Source organism: Elephas maximus, chromosome 7, assembly GCF_024166365.1.
Source record: "Elephas maximus indicus isolate mEleMax1 chromosome 7, mEleMax1 primary haplotype, whole genome shotgun sequence".
In the NCBI taxonomy this organism is placed as follows: Eukaryota; Metazoa; Chordata; class Mammalia; order Proboscidea; family Elephantidae; genus Elephas; species Elephas maximus.
In genome coordinates this window covers 64,246,071-64,269,614 of record NC_064825.1, presented here as the reverse complement: position 1 = coordinate 64,269,614, position 23,544 = coordinate 64,246,071, and the positions used below count along the sequence as shown (strand labels likewise).

Below are 23,544 nucleotides of genomic sequence, written 5' to 3'. Positions count from 1 at the left end.
TATACCCAAAAGACTTGAAAGCAGAGACTCAAAAAGAGACTTATATACCAGTGTTCATTGCAGCACTGTTCACAATAGCCAAAAGGTGGAAACCACCTAAATGCCTATCAACAGATGAGTGGATAAACCAAATGTGGTACATACATACAATGGAATACTACTTAGCCAGTAGGAGAAATGAAGTCTTGATACACACTACAGTATGGATGGAGCTTGAAGACATTATGCTGAGCAAAATAAGCCAATCACAAAGGACAAATATCGTATGACCTCACTTATATAAAAGGACAAGAAAAGGCAAATGTATAGAGAGTAAATTTTATTGGTGATTACGAGGGACAGGAGGCAGGGGGAGAAATGAGTTAACGGTGATGGAAAAATCGAATTATCAAGGGTAGAGTTGCACTGCAGATTATTATAATTGCTGTCAACAAGTTGTACACCTGTAAATAGTTGAGCTGGGCAAAGTTGTATGATAGATATATTTACGACAATGACAAAAAAAAAGTAGCTTCTAAGGCTGCTTATGTACAATCAAATACCTCCTTGGATTTGGTTCCTTGGTTTGGAGGTTTAGGGTCATGGTTTCATGGGACATCCCAGTTGTTGTTGCTGTTGTTGTTAGGTGCCGTCGAGTCAGTTCCAACTCATAGTGACCCTATGCACAACAGAACGAAACACTGCCCGGTCCTGCGCCATCCTTACAATCGTTGCTATGCTTGAGCTCACTGTTGCAGCCACTGTCTCAACCCACCTCTTTGAGGGTCTTCCTCTTTTCTGCTGACCCTGTACTCTGCCAAGCATGATGTACTTCTCCAGGGACTGATCCCTCCTGAAAATATGTCCAAAGTATGTAAGACACACTCCCTCCATCCTTGCTTCTAAGGAGCATTCTGGTTGTACTTCTTCTAAGACAGATTCGTTTGTTCTTTTGGCAGTCCATGGTATATTCAATATTCTTCACCAACACCACAATTCAAAGGCATCAACTCTTCTTTGGTCTTCCTTATTCATTGTCCAGCTTTCACATGCATATGATGTGATTGAAAATACCCTGGCTTGGGTCAGGCGCACCTTAGTCTTCAAGGTGACATCTTTGCTCTTCAACGCTTTGAGGAGGTCCTTTGCAGTAGATTTACCCAATGCAATGTGTCTTTTGATTTCCTGACTGCTGCTTCCATGTCTGTTGATTGTGGATCCAAGTAAAATGAAACCCTTGACAACTTCAATCTTTTCTCCCTTTATCAAGATGTTGCTCATTGGTCCAGTTGTGAGGATTTTTGTTTTATGTTGAGGTACAATCCATACTGAAGGCTGTGGTCTCTGATCTTCATTAGTAAGTGCTTCAAGTCCTCTTCACTTTCAGCAAGCAAGGTTGTGTCATCTGCATAACGCAGGTTGTTAATGAGTCTTCCTCCAATCCTGATGCGCCGTTCTTCTACATATGGTCCAGTTTCTCGGATTATTTGTTCAGCATACAGATTAAATAGGTATGGTGAAAGAATACAACCCTGATGCACACTTTTGCTGACTTTAAGCCAATCAGCATCCCCTTGTTCTATCTGAACAACTGCCTCTTGATCTATGTAAAGGTTCCTCATGAGCACAATTAAGTGTTCTGGAATTCCCATTCTTCGCAGTGTTATCTGTAGTTTGTTATGATCCACACAGTCGATTGCCTTTGCATAATCAATAAAACACAGGTAAACATCCTTCTGGTATTCTCTGCTTTCAGCCAGGATCCATCTGACAGCAGCAATGATATCCCTGGTTCCACGTCCTCTTCTGAAACCGGCCTGAATTTCTGGCAGTTCCCTGTCGATATACTGCTGCAGCCGTTTTTGAATGATCTTCAGCAGAATTTTGCTTGCGTGTGATGTTAATGATATTGTTCTATAATTTCCACATTCGGTTGGATCACCTTTCTTGGGAATAGGCATAAATATGGATCTCTTCCAGTCAGTTGGCCAGGAAGCTGTCTTCCATATTTCTTGGCATAGACGAGTGAGCACCTCCAGCACTGCATCTGTCTGTTGAAACATCTCAATTGATATTCCATCAATTCCTGGAGCCTTGTTTTCCGCCAATGCCTTCAGAGCAGCTTGGATTTCTTCCTTCGGTACCATCGGTTCCTGATCATCTGCCCCCTCTTGAAATGGTTAAATATTGACTAATTCTTTTTGGTATAATGACTCTGTGTATTCCTTCCATCTTCTTTTGATGCTTCCTGCATCATTTAATATTTTCCTCATGGAACCCTTCACTATTGCAACTGGAGGCTTGAATTTTTTTTTCAGTTCTTTCAGCTTGAGAAACGCCAAATGTGTTCTTCCCTTTTGGTTTTCCATCTCCAGCTCTTTGGACATGTCATTATAACATTTTATTTTGTCTTCTCGAGAGGCCCTTTGAAATCTTCTGTTCAGTTCTTTTACTGCATCAATTCTTCCTTTTGCTTTAGCTGCTCGACGCTCAAGAGCAAGTTTCAGAGTCTCCTCTGACACTCACCTTGGTGCTTTCTTTCTTTCCTGTCTTTTCAGTGACCTCTTCCTTCTTTCAAGGATGATGTCCTTGTTGTCATTCCACAACTCGTCTGGTCTTCGGTCACTAGTGTTCAATGCGTCAAATCTGTTCTTGAGATGGTCTCTAAATTCAGGTGGGATATATTCAAGGTCATATTTTGGCTCTCGAAACTTGCTCTGATTTTCTTCAGCTTGAACTTGCATATGAGCAATTGATGGTCTGTTCCACAGTTGGCTCCTGGCCTTGTTCTGACTGATGATATTGAGCTTTTCCATCGTCTCTTTCCACAGGTGTAGTCAATTTGATTTGTGTGTTCCATCTGGTGAGGTCCATGTGTATAGTCGTCGTTTATGTTGGTGAAAGAAGGTATTTGCAATGAAGAAGTTGTTGGTCTTGCAAAATTCTATCATTCAATATCTGGCGTTGTTTCTATCACCAAGGCCATATTTTCCAACTACTGATCCTTCTTCGTTTCCAACTTTTGCATTCCAATCGCCAGTAATTATCAATGCATCTTGATTGCATGTTTGATGAATTTCAGGCTGCAGCAGCTGATAAAAATCTTCTATTTCTTCATCTTTGGCCCTAGTGGTTGGTGTGTAAATTTGAATAATAGTCGTATTAACTGGTCTTCCTTGTAGGAGTATGGATATTATCCTATCACTGACAGCGTTGTACTTCAGGATAGGTCTTGAAACATTCTTTTTGACGGTGAATGGAACACCATTCCTCTTCGAGTTGTCATTCCCAGCATAGTGGACTATATGATTGTCTGATTCAAAATGGCCAGTACCAGTCCATTTCAGCTCACTAATGCCTAGGATATCGATGTTTATGTGTTCCATTTCATTTTTGACGATTTCCAATTTTCCTAGATTCATACTTCGTACATTCCGGGTTCTGATTTTTAACGGATGTTTATAGCTGTTTCTTCTCATTTTGAGTTGTGCCACATCAGCAAATGAAGGTCCCGAAAGCTTTACTCCATCCACATCATTAAGGTCGACTATACTTTGAGGAGGCAGCTCTTCCCCAGTCATCTTTTGAGTGCCTTCCAACCTGAGGGGCTCATCTCCCAGCACTATATCAGACAATGTTCCACTGCTATTCGTAAGGTTTTCACTGGCTAATGCTTTTCAGAAGTAGACTGCCAGGTCCTTCTTCCTAGTCTGTCTTAGTCTGGAAGCTCAGCTGAAACCTGTCCTCCATGGGTGACCCTGCTGGTATCTGAATACCATTGGCATAGCTTCCAGCATCACAGCAACACACAAGCCCCCACAGTACGACAAACTGACAGACGCGTGGGGGACATCCCAGTTAGTTGGCCTAATAACGTGTTTAGTGCCTCTGTTCTACCTACCTCCTAGTTCATTGCATAGTGCCTAGGGTCTTAAAAACTTTCAAGCAGCCATACAAGGCACAACAATTGGTCTCTAATCACCTGGAACAACAGAGGAAGAAGGAGAGTTGGGAATAGGTGGAGGATATGGAATTTGTGGCTAATTGCCTCCATGAGTAACTGCTTCCTTTTCCATGAGACCCGAAGAACTGGATGGTGCCTGGCTTCCATTACTGAACATTTTGACCAAAGATTTCATAGAAAGAATCCTGATGAAAAGGGGGAACATGCAAAACAGAATTTCAAATTCTCATGGACTCTAGACTTTCTGGAGCTCTTGAGGCTGGATGAACCCCTGAAATTACTGCCCTGAGATAATCTTTAAATATTAAACCAAAAATTTTCCCTAAAATCATCTTAAAACCTAACAATAGTTTAGCTTAACTAGTAGAAACGGTCTGCCTTGAGCGTTATGCTCTTTTAAGAACTATCTACATGGGATCAAATTGACAATAGCAACTTGAAGGATAGGAATCTTAGGGAGCAGTGAGTTTATGTTAATTGAGGGAGGAACAACTCAGAAAAGGAGGGTGAGAATGGTTGCACAACTTGAAGAATGTAATCAATGTCACTAAATTGTACATATAAAAAAAATTGTACATATAGAAACTGTTAAATTGGTGTATGTTCTGTGTGTGTATTCTCAACAATAAAATTAATAAAATTTAGAAAAAAATTAAAATATCATTGTGCTCTAAGCTGAGGGCTTGCAATGTCTTGGCATCTGGAGTTAATCATTTAGTCCCTTAAGAGTTGTTTTAATGAAATGTTTACTGAGCTCTAGCAAATGTTCAACTGAGTACTTTGCCAGGATTTGGCTTCCGATAATTTTGTTTCTTCATACAGAGAAGCACAGTTCAGTAAAAGAGAGCTTCCGCTACGCAAACCTTACATGCAGCTCTGGCAAGCAAGTCCCAGGAGCCCCTGGCCGACCAAGCACCACTAAGGAAATGTTTATCACTGTTGAGTTTGAGCTTGAAACTAACCAAAAGGAGGTGACAGGTTGGTTTGAAAACAGCCTTCAGTGCCAGGCTTCTCACAGCTTGCTCCTCTTTCTTTGCCTTTCACTTTTCATCTTCCTTGGGGAAAAAACTAGTGCAACTACTGAAGTATCTCCTGTTTTTTGTTTGTTTTATTTTCCCACCCCCAAACTAAACTGAATTGGTTTGGAACCTGATAAGTTTATCTGCTTTATAAAAACCCAATGCTACCATTTTGGTCAACAAATTTCTATTTAAATCAAATGCTGCCCAACCCAATAGGTGCCCACCTCCAGGTCTCCCTCATCCTGTCCCACATGGAACTCTAGGTGTTGGTGGGTCCTGCAGTCTGTCTGGACATCCTCACATGTTGCAGCCTGACCTACCCCAACTGCTGTCCTTCTTGTTCCTGCAGCTTCTTGTGATCTAAGCTGCATTGTAAAGCGAACAGAGAAGCGACTCCGGAAAGCCATCCGCACACTCCGGAAAGCTGCCCACAGGGAGCAGTTTCACCTCCAACTATCAGGCATGGATCTGGAAGTGGCTAAAAAGTCTCCCAGAACATCTGAACTCCGAGCAGAGTCCTGTGGAGTGGGTCAGGGCCATGTGGAAAGCCAATGTGGTGAGTGACCTGTTGGCCAGAACATTCTTGCTAACAGAACTGCCTAGAGCCCTAAAAACACAAATGGTAACCAAAAGCAAGTCTGGCTCATCCTCCCTTCTCCGGGCTCCCTCCGGGAAACACTCTGGACACCATCCTTATTTGGTAACTGCCAGGGAGTGTGTCTGTCCTACCGACTAGACTGGAAGCTCCACAGGAGCCAAGACTGAGTCTCATTTACCTTTATGTCCCCAGCACCTGGAATAGTGCCTGGCTTGTGGTAGCACTCAATAAATGTTTGTTGAATTGAGGGACAGAAAGAAAGAGGTAGAGTTGATGAGAAGAGGGAGTGTTGCCCTTTAAGGGCCTGAGGGTTGGTGGTCTTTAGAGCAAAGTGATTTCCCAGCTAGGGCAGGATGCAGGCATAAGGCATTCATAAGCCTTCTCCACCTCAATTATCACCACTGCTCTCTTATCAGCTCCCTCTGACTTACCTATGGTGACCTTTAGCTTTGTGCAGAGGTGAGGTCAGGGGCCACTCAGCTCCCTCGTGAGATCGCTGAGCTTCATCAAGGCACCCACTAATGTCAGTTCCATGGTATGTTATGCATGTGTGTTTTAGAATTAAATTTGAGATCTAGCACTTGAGCAAAATCAGTCTGCTCCTCTGATAAGGCTGGTAAGAGGTTCCAGGGTGGCCACTTTCAAGACGTGTTTGTTGTGAGAGACTGTTCTGGGCAATTATGAGAGTCTCAAGTGGTTAAGGGTTCGGCTGCTAACCATAAAGGTCTGCAGTTCGAATCTACCAGCTGCTCCTTGGAAACCCTATGGGGCAGTTCTACTCTATCCAGTAGGGTTGCTATGAGTTGGAATCGACTCCATGGCAACGGGTTTAGCTTTTTATTTTTTTCTACCTGAAAAATCTTAGAGAAAACTGGGATCTCTCTTTATAGTAATAATTGTAATGATTTATTGAGTCCTTATCTTAGCACAACACTAAGCTCTGTATATGTGTTATCTCATTTAATCCTAACATAATAACCTTAGGAGGCTGGTATTCATTATCTCCATTAATAGATGAGCAAACTGAAGCGTAAGAGGGGTAAGTTCTCTTGCTCAAGATCACACTGTTGGTCTGACTCCAAAGCCTATACTCTGGTCCCAAGTAAGGAGAATTCAAATAATCAGCCCCCCTCCAGCATAAACTGATGCTTTTTCTAAAGTATGACTAGAATCTCAAGGACTGAGAAATGACGCTTAATCTGAGGAGTAATAAATCAGTGTTTCTGAATAAGCAAAGCTGAGCCCCGTGGCACTTGTTCTAGAGAATTGTGAGCAATAGCCCCACAGCCCAACTCTGTTATTTTGCCAAAACTTAGTAAAAATCAAGTGTAAATGTCCACCAGGGGCTGGTTTCCAGATGTCTTGACTTATTCCAGCTGACTCTTTTAAAAGAAAAAAAAAAAAAGTAAAAACAACCCAGCTGGTTGGTTTGTTCTCATTTAAAATTCTAAGCACTCTAGTTTCCATACTAAAGAGGCGGCTGTGAGAGTTGGCTGTTGCTGTCCTACTTCCTTGGTGAGTTGCAGAGACTCTCTGTACAGGCAGGCTGGGCTTTCTTGTGAACTCTCAGAGCAACATTGTGCCCTCCCTTCCCCCATTTACTATTCTGTTAGGGAGAGGCCTCAAAAGCTCACCAGAGAACCTTTGTAGCTGGTTAAAAATTCAGGGAAAACTAGTGCTGAGGGTCTTATAGACCAACTCCCAATAAGGAGTCCCTGGGTGGCACAAAAAAGTTAAGCTGGGCTACTAACCACAAGATTGGCGGTTTGAACCCACCCAGAGGTGCCTTGAAAGAAAGGTCTGTCAATCTGCCTATGAAAGGTTACAGCCATGAAAATCCTGTAGAGTGCAGTTCTGCTCTGAAACACATGGGGTTGCTATGAGTCAGAATTGACTCAGTGGCAACTGGGGTAGCTATTGTAGTGCATGAATGTGTCCCTGAGATGCTTGTCAACGCCAAATTGGGTTGGATGTTTTTTCTAAAGGAAACTGTGGGTCTTGTCTCAAGAACTCCCTCTAGCACAGGATGAATTTTGTAGCGTACATAGGACCAAATCAGGTCCACCCTGTCTGACAGCAATGTTGAAGATTTTACCAGGTAGAGAAAATAGCATAAAGAATTAGCAGTGACATCCCTTGCACTGGAGGGAGGAAGTGGGTGTGAAGAAGGGCCAGGTATATTAGTTAGAAAGCCATTTTTATCCGGCAAGCGTGTGGCTCCATCAAACCACAGAGTGTGTGTGGGTATATGTGTGTGTCTTATGGCCCTGTTCTATTTGATGGTGTTAGAACTTCACAAAGATCAGGCTTACTGGTGTTTTCTGAAATCTGTTGTCGTTTGGTGCTGTCGAGTCAGCTCTGATTCGTAGCCACCGTATGTACCACAGAACAAAACACTGCCTGGTCCTGTGCCATCTTTACAATCCTTGTTATGCTTGAGCCCATTGTTGCAGCCACTGTGTCAATCCATCTCATTGAGGGTCTTCCTCTTTTCTGCTGACCATGTACTTTACCAAGCATGATGTCCTTCTCCAGAGACTGATCCCCCCGACAACATGTCCAAAGTATGTAAGACGCGGTCTTGCCATCCTTGCTTCTAAGGAGCATTCTGGTTGTACTTCTTCCAAGACAGATTTGTTCATTCTTTTGGCAGTCCATGGTATATTCAATATTCTTTGCCAACACCACAATTCAAAGGCGTCAATTCTTCTTCGGTTTTCCTTATTCATTGTCCAGCTTTCACATGCGTATGATGTGATTGAAAATACCGTGGCTTGGGTCAGGAGTACCTTAGTTTTCAGGGTGACATCTTTGGTTTTCAATACTTAAAAGAGGTCCTTTGCAGCATATTTGCCCAATGCAATGGGTCTTTTGATTTCTTGACTGCTGCTTCCATGTCTGTTGATTGTGGATCCAAGTAAAATGAAATCCTTGACAACTTCAATCTTTTCTCCGTTTATCATGATGTTGCTCATTGGTCCAGTTGTGAGGATTTTTGTTTTCTTTATGTTGAGGTATAATCCATATTGAATTCTGTGGTCTTTCATCTTCATTAGTAAGTCCTTCAAGTCCTCTTCACTTTCAGCAAGCAAGGTTGTATCATCTGCATAACGCAGATTGTAATGAGTCTTCCTCCAATCCTGATGCCCCATCCTTCTTTATATAGTTCAGCTTCCTGGATTGTTTGCTCAGCAAACAGATTGAATAGGTATGAACTCTAGATGGTAACATACTGTGGAGGCAAGCCCAGGATAGTTCTTTTTGGAAGTTACTGATCAGTGGCTGCAGATAGGAGCCAAAAAGAGTATTTTGAGTCACCTGGAAGGAGAGATGGAACCATTATGTTTTTCTTTTAAAATATTTTTAATTTACAAAATAGTACATGTTTCAAATAGCATAGAAATGTATACACTAAAAGGCAAACGTTCTTTCCATAACTCCACAATCTTACTTCCTGGCAGTAATCACTGTTAACAGTTTTCTGTGTATTTTTCCACATCTGTTTTTATGCACATACAAAAAATGAAATTTCATTTATTCAGTAAATATTTATTGCATACCTACTGTGTGCCAGAGGCTGTTCTAGGTGCTGAAAATCTAGCAATGAGAAAAAGCAAGTAAAAATCTCACCTCTTGTGGAGTTTATAGTTCTGGAGGAAGGAGACAGATGATGAACCAATAAACAAGCAAGTATGTAATGAAGCAGATGGTGATAAGAGCATGAAGAACAATTAAGCAGGGAAGAGGAATAGAAAGTGCTGGGGCTAGGTTAAGGGTAAAGATGAATGTACTCTCCCAAAGTGTACACTATGTGAAGTGTCATTTAGGCAGAGACATAAAGGGTAGGAGGAAGCAACTGTGGAGACATCTTGGGAAGAGAATTCCCTGAGGTATTGGAAAGGAGGCCAGAGTGACTAGAACTGAGGAAAGGAGGGGGAAAGTCAAGGGTAGCAGAGGGCCAGATTAACCAAAAGACCAAACCCGTTGTTGTGAAGTCGATTTCAACTCATGACACCCCCATGTGTTACAGAGTATAACTGATTTTTTTGGCTGTAATCTTTATGGAAGCAGATCACCAGGCCTTTCCTTCCTGGTGCTGCTGGGTGGGTTCAAACCACCAACCTTTAGTTTGGTAGTTGAGCACAAACCATTTTGTGCTGCCCAGGGACCTTGTGGGCTAGATTACACACAGAATTATAAATAATGGGGAGGACTCTGGTCTTTAATGTGAGTGAGACAGGAAGTCAATGAAAGGTTTGGACAGAAGAGTAACAGGGCTCTGAATTATGTTTTAAGAGGAAAACTCTGGCAGCTGTGTTGAGAACACACTATAGGTTTATGTGTTGTCTTAGCTATCTAGTAGCACTATAACAGAAATACCACAAGTGGATGGCTTTAACAAACAGAAATTTATTCTCTCACAGTCTAGGAGGCTAGACGTCTGAATTCAGGGTGCCAACTCTGGGGGAAGACTTTCTCTTGTCAGCTCTGGGGGAAGGTCCTTGTCATCAATCTTCCCTTGGTCTAGGAGCTTCTCCATGCAGGAACCCTGCTCTTCTTCCTTGGTGGTATGAGGTCCGTCTCCTCTCTGCTTGCTTCTCTTTTATATCTCAAAAGAGATTGCCTCAAGATACAACCTAATCCTGTAGATTGAGCCCTGCCTCATTAACATAACTGCCTCTAATTCTGCCTCATTAACGTCATAGAGGTTAGGATTGACAACACAGGAAAATTACATCAGATCACGAAATGGTGGATGACCACACAATACTAGGAGTCATGACCTAGCCAAGTTGACACACATTTTTAGGGGACACAATTCAATCCATAACATGTGAAAGTGAAGATTTTTTTAAAAATTCATCAATACAACATGAATAGTACTATATATTGTTTTTAACTATACAGTAGATCATGGACACCTTTCCGTGCTAATGGTGGAGCTACCTTACTTCTTTTAAAGCTTCCCAGTCTTTATTTGGAAACCATGGTGGTGTAGTGGTTAAATGCTATAGTTGCTAACCAAAAGGTCAGCAGTTCAAATCTACCAGGTGCTTTATTTGTTTGATGATACCAGTATTTATTAGCCATACCTCTATTGGTGGACATTGAGCTTATTCCTAATTTTTCTGTTACAAACAGTGCTTCAGTGATTATCATTCTTTGTGCATGTGGCCAGTATTCCTGTGGGATAGACTTGTAGATGTACCATCACACTGAGCCAAAGGACACTCATACTTAAAACTTTGATAGATACTGCCAAATTTTCCTCCAAAAAGACCATCTCCTTCCAGCATTGTATCTGAGTGCTCATTTTCCCACATCCTTGCTAACATGGGTTATTTATTATGTATTTTTAATTTTTGTAAATTTGATAGACTAAAAAGGATGTCATTTTAATTTATTTTTCCTTGATTACTACTAAGACTGAGAGTACTATCATATGACTGTGGGCATTTGGATTCCTTCTTCTGAGAATGTATTCTTGGCCTATTTCTCTGTTGAATTATCTTTCCAATATTTTTAAAAAAAAAAGTTTTTAAAATTCCAAGTTATATCGAAGAACGTAATCACTTCTGACCAATTAAAGGCTGACTTTCTCATGGTCATTTTTACATAGTAAAGTCTAATTAATTTGGCATTTGGGGACTTTGAGGACAGCCTGTTCTACAGGTGACCTTTGGGCCATCTGTGATCAAGTTTAGCAAGATGGGGAAAAATAAGTGATTATATTCCCCCAGGAACAAATTCCTTAAGCGCCATAGTAATTCATAAAGTCCTTTGTGTCTAAAGAAAAATTAACTATGACATGGATTCCTAGCTATTACACTTTCATAAAACCAGCTAAAGGATAGATTATTTAGGAAATATACTTGCTGATATATATATATACGTATGTGGAGTCCTGGTGGCACAGTGATTAAGAGCTATGGCTGCTAACCAAAAAGGTCAGCAGTTCGAACCCACCAGCCACTCCTTGGAAACCCTACGGGGCAGTTCTACTCTGTCCTATAGGGTCTCTATGAGTTGGAATTGACTCAACAGCAATGGGTGTACATATACCAGCAAGTATATTTCTGGTTTTTTTCCCCTGAGATTTTAAAAAGAGACAATCCAGGCAACTGGCAAACTGGAAAGTATTTTAGTGCCTGGATTCTTGAGAGACTAGGAAAGTACATATTCTGTTTTTAACAGGAGAGCATCCCTCTGCAGGGATTGAGATAAATTAAGTCAACCAGCATTTATTGAGGTCCCACTTTGTGCCAGGCACTATTCTATGTGCTTGGGATAAAGCATGAGTACATGATGATCAAGGGCCCTGCTCTCATGAAGCTTTCATTCTAAAGGAGAGCGGTGGACCATAAGGAAAAAAGATGGTTTCAAAAGTTATAAATCCTGTGAAGATAATAAAACAAAGAGGACCAGAGGAGAGGATGGGTTACTCTCCACAGGGTGGTCAGGGAAGGCTCTCAGAGCAGGTGACATTTGAACTGAGACCTAAGTGAGGAGAAGGACCCGGCCAAGCAAAGCTCTAATGGGGTTAGGGGTGGGGCACTCCAGGAGAGGGATCAGCAAGTGCAAAGGGCCTGAGGCAGAAATGAACTGGGCATTTTCTTCTAAGTTGTTTCAAAATTGAGAAATTACTTGGACTTGAGTAGAGAGAATTTTTTTTCTGTCTTAAATGAGGCAAAAGATAAAGCCTGTATTAGCAATATAGGCCAGTATTATGATTTTTATCACACAGATAAGAAAAAGAAATACTGTTAATTAAAAAAAAATTTAAGACATAATTTAGTAAAATGTTAACATTTATTGAGCACTCACAATGTGACCAGTATTGTGCAAAGCACTTTACACATACTATCTCATTTAATCCTCACTACAAGTTTATTTTACATCATGCCCTTTTTGTAGACATGGAAACAAAGGCATAGGGAAGTAAGCAGTTTCCCCAATGTCACCCGGCAACTAGGGGGCAGAGCCAGGATTCAAATCCAGGCATGTCTGACTCCAGAGCCTATCTTCTTAACTCTCTCATTTTGAATATTGTCACCCCTGTACAGCCTGCGCCCTGTGGCATTCTTACTCAAATGGCACTCATATAGAGAACCCACCTTGGCCATCTCGGTGGTGGGTGCTAAGGAGACCTAGATAAATAAGGTACCATCCCTGAAGTTACACTTAGCTCTCCTAGGGAAAGGTCAAAGAAAGACTTCCTAAAAGAAAAAAAGCCTAAGCTGAGTTTTGAAGGATATAGAGTTGATGCATAAATGGGAGGAGTATTTCGGGCAGAGGAACAGCTCAGGGAAATGAGAAAGAGGTGTGCACAGGGATAATTGGCATTTCGGTATTACTAAGCCTGAAAAGTGGGGGCAGTGGTGACTCATTGGTGGAATTCTTGCCTTCCATGCAGGAGATCTAGGTTCGATTCCTAGCCAATGTACCTCAGATGCAGCCACGACCCATCTGTCAAGGGAGGGTTGTGTGTTGTTATGATGCTGAACAGGTTTCAGCTGAGCTGCCAGACTAGGAAGAAAGGCCTTGTAATCCACTTCCAAAAAAATCAGCCAATGAGACCCCTATTGATCACAACTGTCCAATCCCATTTTCAGGGAGTTACCATGAGTCAGGGGCCAATTCAACAACAGCTAACAACAACAACAAGCCTGGAGTGCAAGATAGGATGGGGCGGGTATCTAGGCTAATAGGAAGGGCATGGCTAAGTCATGGAAGACCTTGAGTGTGTTGCTAAGGAGCCTCAACTTTATCTTCTAGGTGACATGGTACCATCGAGGATTTAATCAGGGAGTGTCAGGTGTTCTAGAATGATCTTTCTGACTGAAGTGTGGAGAATGAACTGGAGGAAGCTGAAGGACCATTTTGGGGGCTTTTGAAAGCTTTAGATAAGAAGTACTGAAAGCCCGGAGCTGAGAGGAAATGATAGTTTAAAGAGATATTTAGGAGGAAAATGAGCAGGATTTGCTGATAAATTGGACTGGGGATAGACAAGAGGAATGAGTTGGGGTAAGCTCAGAGATTTCTGACATGGCCTCTGATCCTGGCACCAGCTTCCCACAGGTCATCTCACTCAGCCCTGTTTCATATGCAAGAGACAAAAACCAAACTAAAGCCATTGGCGTCAAATTGATTCCGACTTATAGTGACCCTATAGGACAGAGTAGAACTGCTCCCTATTGTTTCCAAGGAGCGCCTGGTGGATTCAAACTGCTGACCTTTTGGTTAGCGGCTGTGGCACTTAACCACTATGCCACCAGGGTTTCCTTCATATGCAAGAGGCAACAATAAAAAGCCTGTAGGTTGCTTGAATGGTTAGATTAATGTGATCACTAGGGAAGAAATAATCAGAACAGATTTATAGGAAAATCAGAAAAAAAATAGGTGCTTGAGAGAGTGTGAGAAAAAATGAAAACTCGGATAGAGAAAAGGAGGTGAAAGGCTTAGTACTGGATCAAATGACATTGAGAGAAGCCCGAGGAATCAAGTCAAGGAGGTTCATTAGCCAGAAGTGACACAATCAGAGAAGCACTTTACAAAGGTGACTCGAATGGTAAGATGTAACAGAACTGAGGTAGGGAGGAACAGAAGGCAAGGGAAATAGTTGGAAGTTTATTGCAATAGTACAGATTAGAGATGGTGAGGCTCTAAAGGACATTGGTGTCATGGAGATGAAAAAGAAGGGTCGGACAAGAGGGACACAACTGTAGGATGCTGCAGCTAGCAGACTGATGGGAGGAGAGAAGTCAGAGATGACTGTGATTTTATAAAAAGAGTAAAGCCAGAGGGGTAGGAGGGACTAGGCAGGGAAGGGAGGGGAGAGGAGAGGAGAGGAGGGGAGGAGAGGGAAGGAGAGGGAAGGGAAGGGAAGCATTCCCCCTTGGGCAAGTTGAATTTGACTTTGAACAAGACTTACAGGGAGAGATAATCTGTGGGCATCTGGAAAGCTAGGAAAATGGCATCATCACTCCAGGTCTGCATCAACCCTCCTAACCTCCATTTTTCCACACATGGCCTGACTTTCTTCCTTTTGAAAAGAATTAGCAGCCCACGCTATTTAGGGCCAACTCCCCTACTCAAGCACTGAATCCCAATCCCTCTTGCCTTCTTAAGAATGTTGCTCCTGCTATTGTCTCCTTGGAGGATGCTCTACTAGATCCTCTGCTGATCCTTTCCAACAGCACACAGACCTATCTCCTATTTTAAAAACCAAACAAACCCTCCACTGACTTCATGCTTCTCGCCAGACACTGCCTTATCTTTTTGCTGCCCATCTGTACCAAAACTTGAAAGGGTTATCTAAACTCACTGTCTTCACTTCCTCACCTCCCATTTTTTCCTCCACTCTGTCAATTTGCATTTCATTTCTAACCTTGCCACTGAAATGGCTTTTTCTTTTTTTTTTTTTAAGATTTCTGACAACTTCTCTGTTGTCAAACCTAGTTGCCAGCTCTCACATCTCATTGCAGGCATCCTCTCAGGCACAGTTGATCAGTCTTTCCTCCTGAAAACACTTTCTTCTCATGGGTTTCAGACACCACACTCCTGGTTCTCCTCCTACTTCGCTGTCTGCTCCTACTTCATTTTCAATGCTGGTTTCTCCCCTACCTTCTGATCTCTAAACATTAGGTATCCCAGAACTCAGTCCTCTATCCCCCTCTTCTATCTTCACACTCTGCTAGGTGACCTCATTCAATCCCATAACTTTAAATACTACCATATGCTGATGACTTCCTCTCCAGCTCTGACCTCTATTTTGAGTTATGGACTCCTCTATCCCAGAGGTGTTGAATGTTTTTACTCAGAGTAAATGTTGTTTACTTAAAGTGAAATATTTTTTAAATTTATGAATGCTTACTTACAAATTATATACTTTGTACTGTTGTCTAATATTTTGTGTACATTATAAAAGATAGGAGAATAAGGTAAAGATTAAATAATTTTTGTAAATAGCTAGCTAGCATCTTAAGGTACAATATTTATAATTTGGCAAGGTTCATTGTTAAAAGTACTAGTTGTAAATCCATTAAAAAAATTTCTTGTTAATTGCTAATGTTTTGGGCCACTGTTGTCACTGTTTGTAGCTCATAATGTAGTTTGACAAAGAACTAATACTAAGAGTGTAAGATGTGTCAGCTCCTCTGGCGTTTCCTTCTTGTGCACATCTACTTGCATCATTGGTACTTCCGTCAGTTCCTGGGTTTCTTTACGGGACTCTTCCTAAGCTGTTTTCTATTCTGTGATAGTTTAGTTGAAACTAGATAATATAATCAGGAAATCTGTCTAACCAGTCACAGTTAAACTGTAGCACTTCTCAATACGTTGGAAAGAAGTGAATCAGTGCTGTCCTCCCCCTGGGTTTGTGGAAGGCCCATTCTTTTGTCCTTGCCTCCTCTTCCCTCCTCGCCTCTCCTCTTCAGATACCTGTGTCTTCACATGTGTCCTGTGACTGATGGAGATGTGGACTGACTTAGGGGCCAATCTTATACCACACACTAAACCAGTGAAGCTTTATTTATTTCTTCTTCTTCTTCTTTTTTTTATTATGATACTTTAGATGAAGGTTTACAGAACAAACTAGCTTTTCATTAAACAAATAGTACACATACTGTTTTGTGACATTGGTTACAAACCCTGCAAAATGTCAACACCCTCCGCTTCTCAACTTTGGGTTCCCTATTACCAGCTTTCCTGTCCCCTCCTGCCTTCTAGTCCTTGCCCCTGGGCTAGTGTGCCCCTTTAGTCTTGTTTTGTTTTATTGGCCTGTCTAATCTTTGGCTGAAGGGTGAACCTCAGGAGTGACTTCATTACTGAGCTAAAAGGGTGTCCAGGGGCCATAGTCTCGAAGTTTCTCCAGTCTCTGTCAGACCAATAAGTCTGGTCTTTTTTCGTGAGTTAGAATTTAGTTCTGCATTTTTCTCCAGCTCTGTCCCAGACCCTCTACTGTGATCCCTGTCAAGCAGTCAGTGGTGGTAGCTAGGCACCATCTAGTTGTACGGTAGTTGTGGTCCATTAGTCCTTTGGAGTAATCTTTCCCTTGTGTCTTCAGTTTTCTTTATTCTCCCTTGCTCCCAAAGGAGTGAGACCAGTGGAGTATCCTAGATGGCCGCTCACAGGCGTTTAAGACCCCAGTCGCTTCTCATCAAAGTAGAATGTAGAACATTTTCTTTATAAACTATGTTATGCCAATTGAGCTAGATATTCCTTGAGACCACGGTCCCCACAGCCCTCAGTCCAGTAATATGATTGCTTAGGGAGCTTGGATGTATCTATGGAGTTTCCATGACCTTGCCTTGTACAAGTTGTGCTGGCTTCCCCAGCATTGTGTACTGTCCTACCCTTCATCAAAGTCACTACTTACCTATTGTCTACTTAGTGTTTTTCCATCTCCACCCCTCCCGTCCCTTGTAACCATCAAAGATTGTTTCTTTTTGTGCGTAAACTTTTTCATGAGTTTTTATAGTAGTGGTCTCATACAATATTTGTCCTTTTGTGACTGACTTATTTCACTCAGTATAATGCCATCCACATTCATCCTTGTTGTGAGATGCTTCCCAGATTCGTCATTGTTCTTTATCATTGTGTAGTACTCCATTGTGTGTATGTACCATAGTTTATCTATTCAACTGTTTTTTTTTTTATTGTACTTTAGATGAAGCTTTACAGAACAAACTAGTTTCTCATTAAACAGTTAGTACACATACTGTTTTAAATCACTGGTTAACAAACCCACGACATGTCAACACTTTCCCTTCTCAAACTTGGGTTCCCCATTACCAGCTTTCCTGTCCCCTCCTGTCTTCTAGTCCTTGCCCCAGGGCTGGTGTGCCCCTTTAGTCTTGTTTATTTTATGGACCTGTCCAATCTTTGGCTGAAGGGTGAACCTCAGGAGTGACTTCATTACTGAGCTGAAAGGGTGTCTGGGGGCCGTATACTCAGGGTTTCTCCAGTCTCTGTCAGGCCAGCAAGTCTGGTCTTTCTTTTTGAGTTAGAATTTTGTTCTACATTTTTCTCCAGCTCTGTCCTGGACCCTCTACTGTGAGCCCTGTCAAAGCAGTCAGTGGTGGTAGCCGGGCACCATCCAGTTGTACTGGACTCAGTCTGGTGGAGGCCATGGTAGATGTGGTCCATTAATCCTTTGGGCTAATTTTCCCCTCGTTTCTTTAGTTTTCTTCATTCTTCCTTGCTTCCAAGGGAGTGAGACCAGTGGACTATTCTAGATGGCTGCTCACAGGCTTTTAAGACCCGAGTTGCTACTCACCAAAGTAGAATGTAGAACATTTTCTTTGTAAACTATGTTATGCCAATTGAGCTAGATGTTCCCTGAGGCCATGTTCCCCACAGCCCTCAGCCCAGCGATTCAGTCCCTCAGGGAGTTTGGATGTATCTATGGAGCTTCTGTGACCTTGCCTTGTACAAGTTGTGCTGACTTCCCCAGTATTTTGTACTGTCTTACCCTTCACCAAAGTTACTACTTATCTATTGTCTAGTGTTTTTCCATCCCCACTCCTCCCCTCCCCCATAGCCATCAAAGATTGTTTCTTTCTGTGTGCAAACCTTTACAGTAGTAGTCTCATACTATATTTTTTTGTGATTGACATTCTCACTACGTTGAGTCTGCCTATCCGTGAGTATTGTATGTTTTTCCATTTATGCAGACCTCTTTTGGTTTCTTGCAGGAGTATTTTGTAGTTTTCTTTATATAGATCTTTTACATACCTGGTTAGATTTAATTCTAAGTATTTTATTTTTTTAGGGGCGTTTATAAATGGTATTATTTTCTTGATTTCTTTTTTTGTCATTTTCTTTATTGGTATATAGGAATCCAGTAGATTTTTGTCTGTTTATCCTGTATACTGCTACTCTGCTGAATCTATTAGTTTTAGTAGTTTTCTCATGGAATCTTTTGGGTTTTCTATATATGGTATCATATCATCCACAAGTAGAGACAGTTTTACTTCTTAATTACCAATTTGGATGCCCTTTATTTTTTTTATTTGCTCATTGCTCTAGCTAGGACTTCCAGCACAATGTTAAATAGGAGTGGTAATAAAGGGCATCCTTGTCTTGTTCCTGTTCTCAAGGGGAATGTTTTCAGTCTCTCCATTACCAATGATATTGGCTGTTGGTTTTGAATAGATGCCCTTTCTTATGTTAAGGAATTTCCCTTGTATCCCTATTTTATTGAGAGTTATTATAGGAATTGGTGTTGAACTTTGTTGAATGCCTTTCCTGCATCAATTGAAACGATCATGTGATTCTTTTATTTTTGTGGTGGATTATGCTGATTGATTTTATAACGTTGAACCATCCTTGCATGCCTGGTATGAATACCTTAGTTGTGACTTATTATTTTTTTGATATGATGCTGAATTCTGTTGGCTGGAATTTTGTTGAGAATTTTTGCATCTATATTCATGAGAAATATTGATCTCTAATTTTCTCTCTCTTTTTTTTTTTTTGTGGCGTCTTTGCCTGGTTTTGGTATCAGGGTTGTGCTAGCTTCATAGAATGAATTCGGAAATATTCCCTGGTTTTCTATGTTCTGAGACAGTTTGAGTAATTCTGGTGTAAGGTCTTGTCTGAATGTTTAGTAGAATTCTCCAGTGAAGCCATCTGGGCTGGAGCTTTTTGTTGTTGTTGGGAGTTTTTTTGTTTATTCCCTTTCCAATCTCTTCTCTTGTTATAGATCTGTCCAGATTTTCAACATCATTTTGTCTTCGTCTGGGCAGGTAGTGTGTTTTTAGAAATTTGTCCGTTTCCTCTAGGTTTTCAAATTTGTTAGAGTATGGTTTTTCATAGTACTCTGTTTGATCCTTTTTGTTTCAGTTGGGCATGTTGTATTGTTCCCCGTTTCATTTCTTATTTGGGTTATTTGCATCCTCTCCTGTTTTTCTTTTGTCAATTTGGCTAGTGGTTTGTTGATTTTGTTGATCCTTTCAAAGAACCAACTTTTGATTTTGTTCTTTCTATTGTTTTTTTATTTTCTATTTCATTTATTTCTGCTCTGATCTTTATTATTTCCTTTCTTCCGGTGGCTGTGGGTTTCTTTTGCTGTTCTCTTTCTATTTGTTTGAGTTATATAGGTAATGATTTTGTCCCTTCTTTTTTGATATGTGCATCTTTTGCTATAAATTGAACTCTGAGCACTGCCTTTGCTGTATCCCAATGATTTTGGTGATGTGTTTTCATCTCATTTGATTCTACGAATTTTTTGATTCCATCTTTGATTTCTTCTATTACCCAGTGCTTTTTAAGCAGGGTGTTATTCAGTTTCAATGTATTTGATTTTTTTTCCCTTATTCTTCCTGCTGTTAATTTCTACTTTGATGGCACTGTGATCAGAGAAGATACTTTGTATTATTTTAATGTTTTGGATTTTGTTGAGGGTTGCATTGTGGCCTAAGCTATGGTCTATTCTGAAGAACATTTCATGTGCATTGGAAAAGAACGTGTACTTTTGCATCTGTTGGGTGGAGTATTCTGACGTTTTCGTTGTTCCTCTTACTTTCCTGTGCAGAATTCCTTTTGTCTGTGGATTTTTTTTTTCATTTCTTTTGTGTTTACTGAAACTTTATGTTTTTCTTCTTCATTTTGATGAGTAGGTTTGTTAGCTTTCTTTGTGGTTACTTTGAAATTTACCCTTGTCTTCCTAAGTTTGAACCATTCTTTTATTACTTGGTATCACTTTGCCTTCCTCTCCATTTAGAAGTTCTATACCTACACCATTTATTCCCTCTTTTATTGTTCTGATGTATTTCTTATTTTTAAATAAAAATAAATATACATAGGTGTGAAAAAGTTTTACCCACAACCCAATGCGCACCTTGTAAAACCCTGAGATATAGGTATTCTACCTTGGAGACCATCAATATAACTAACACCTATTCAGTACCAACACTTGGATGGCCAACAAGCATCTCATACTGAACGTGTCCAAATAAATCTTTTTATTCTTCTCCCTCGCCTCAAAATAAAACCTGCTTTTCCCTCATCTTAGCAAATCATACCTCTATTTACTCAGTGGCTCAAGTCAAAAATAATGGAGTCATCCCTGACCTCCCCCTTTCTGTTATATCCCTCATCCAGTCCATTAGTAAATCATGTTGGCTCTGCCTTTAAACTATATCCTGAATCCAACCAAATTTCTCCTCTTCCATCATCACTACTCTGTTGCAAACCGCTGTCATCTGTTGCCCAGCCTATTACAATAGGCTCTGAATTTTTCTCCTTACTCTTGCCTGCCCTCAGCCTATTCTCCGAACAGCAGCCAGGAGATCTTTTAAAAACAAATCAGGCAATGACACTCCCTAATTCAAAACCTTCAACACAGGTGAAAGCCCAAAAAAACCCGTTGCCTCATGAGTCAATTCCAACTCATAGCGACCCTATAGGACAGAGTAGAACTGCTCCATAGGGTTTCCAAAGAACGCCTGATAGATTTGAACTGCTGACCTTTTGGTTAACAGCTGTAGCTCTTAACCACTGTGCCACCAAGGTTTCCCCAACCCACCTGAGTAAGGTCTGATTTTCTTATTGTGGCTTCAAGGACCTATAGGATTTGGCTTTGCAGGCTTTTTAAAATTTATCTATCACCCTGCCTCCTGTCACTATTTTTTAGCTATACTGGCCTTCTTGCTATTAGTCAGTGTCATTGCAGGGCTGTTCCCCTTATTTCATTCCTATCTCTGCACAGAGAAGCCTTCCCTGGCTACCTCTCTAATATAGCATGCACATAAGCTCTGTCCCACCACTCTCTGCCTCTTGCCCTGCTCTTCTTCTCTTCATCACACTCATCGCTACTTGACTTTTTACTGTATATTTATTTGTTTGCTCATTTATTGTCCATCTTCTCCACTAGAATGAGAGCCCCATTGGGACAGGGCCATGTCTGCCGTATTCCTTGCTTCTAGAACATTTCACAGCACATAATCCATGCTCAAGAAATATTTATTGAATGAATGGGCAAATTAATCTTCACAGGGACAACAGATGAAATCCCAAGGAGAGTTGACGTTAAGAGAAAAGAGGGCAAAGGGCAAACCTTTAGGAGCATATTGAAATTGAAGGTAAAAGATGCACTCTAAAGGAATTGAAATTTCAGCCCCCGCACCCACCCCGTTACCTAGGCAAGAAGAGAACATAGCGTACATTTGGGAATCCAGCAAGGACGACTTCAGGCTGGACTCATCTCTCTGCCCCAGTTGTTGTAGGAATGTTTTCAAATAGCAAACCTGAGCACACACCAAAAACCTGGACAGATATAAGAAACCAATCTTTCAGCTCAAGGGCGCCCTGTCCCGTTGTCCTGGAGCACTCATTTAGAAGGGGTTCAAACCAGGATCCTGAGGCTACAGAACTGCCTTGGGCACCATGGCCTCTGAGCTGTGACAAAGCTCCAGGACTCCCTGGCAATCCACGTGGGCTGCTTGTGGCTCTTCAGAAGTCAGGGCATGATTCTTAAGAAAATGGTCAGATGCTAGAGAGTGACCCTTTTTATTAGGTTCACCATCTTAGCCACAGAGAAACCATAGTGTTTGTCCATAGCCTGAAATACTCAAAGGCCATAGAGCTGAAAAGAGGGTGGCCTTTAGGCCCCTTTGTTGCCATTAATCCTGGTCCCCACTAGTCTCTCCCTTTTGCATCAGAAAAGCCTTCCGGTATTTTTTTTTAAGAGGAGAGAAAACAGCTGTGTGGGATTTGAGAATGTGATTTTAATGGTCACTGAAGACACACAAAAGCTTTGCTGCGATAGTGAAGCATTTGGGGGCAATTGACTCCTTTGTCTGGGACAGCAAAACAAGCTGGCTGCTCAAGGAGAAAAGGGAACCAACTGAAACATGTGATTGAGGTCTCTTCAGGCCAAATCTTCAGCACATTTGTGAAGAGCTGTTTTCAAGCTCCCTTCACATTTCAGAGTTGCTTTTTAGTGTTTAGCTCATTTTTACTTTGTGAAAGAAAAAATTATTTTGGAAGGTGTTTGGCATGAATTATCTCTGTAGGTCTTTATCGCTGGAAGGAAAATGGAAAGTTTGACTGACAATATGAGTTTGTGTGAAGCAGGACTTTCACTGTAAAGAAAAGGAACTGGTGCCCTCCTAAAGCAGGGCAGCCTGAGGCATTTCTCAGCCCTTTGCTCAGTTGAGGAAATCACAACAGATGTGGGATATTGTGAGGCCTCTCAAACTGTAGCACTGAGAAGGCTTTGGGAGGTTTAAGTAGTTCTAAGGAGGCATCGTTGTTGTTGTTAGGTGCAATCGGGTTGGTTCCAACTCATAGCGACCCTATGCACAACAGAATGGAACACTGCCCTGTCCTGTGCCATCCTTAAAATTGTTGTTATGCTTGAGCTCATTGTTGCAGCCACTGTTTCAATCCACTTTGTTGAGGGTCTTCCTCTTTTCCGCTCACCCTGTACTCTGCCAAGCATGATGTCCTTCTTCAGGGACTGATCCCTCCTGACAACATGTCCAAAGTATGTAAGATGCAGTCTCACCATCCTTGCCTCTAAGGAGCATTCTGGCAGCACTTCTTCCAAGACAGATTTGTCCGTTCTTTTGGCAGTCCATGGTATATTCAATATTCTTCGCCAACACCACAATTCAAAGGCGTCAACTCTTCTTCGGTCTTCCTTATTCATTGTCCAGCTTTCACATGCATATGATGTGATTGAAAATACCACGGCTTGGGTCAGGCGCACCTTAGTCTTCAGGGTGACATCTTTGCTCTTCCGCACTTTGAAGAGGTCCTTTGCTGCAAATTTGCCCAATGCAATGCGTCTTTTGATTTCTTGACTGCTGCTTCCATGGCTGTTGATTGTGGATCCAAGTAAAATGAAATCCTTGACAACGTGAATCTTTTTTCCATTTATCATGATGTTGCTCATTGGTCCAGTTGTGAGGATTTTTGTTTTCTTTATGTTGAGGTGCAATCTATACTGAAGGCTGTGGTCTCTGATCTTCGTT

The 23,544-nt window shown here is 41.4% G+C and overlaps 1 protein-coding gene across 4 annotated transcripts in view; it reads left to right on the top strand.

Annotated features, from left to right (window-relative positions):
* Window positions 1–23,544, top strand: part of SCUBE2 (signal peptide, CUB domain and EGF like domain containing 2) — a 103,449-nt gene that overhangs the window by 42,837 nt on the left and 37,068 nt on the right. For 3 of the 4 annotated variants that reach the window (XR_007518201.1, XM_049890328.1, XM_049890327.1), the window contains exons 15-16: window positions 4,766–4,921; window positions 5,315–5,521. Coding sequence is in view for 3 of the 4 variants with exons in the window: in XM_049890328.1 (XP_049746285.1) it covers window positions 4,766–4,921; window positions 5,315–5,521 (363 nt within the window). In the remaining variant the exon portion in view is untranslated. The remainder of the gene's footprint in view (window positions 1–4,765; window positions 4,922–5,314; window positions 5,522–23,544) is intronic. The other variant, XM_049890329.1, reaches the window with a different exon arrangement.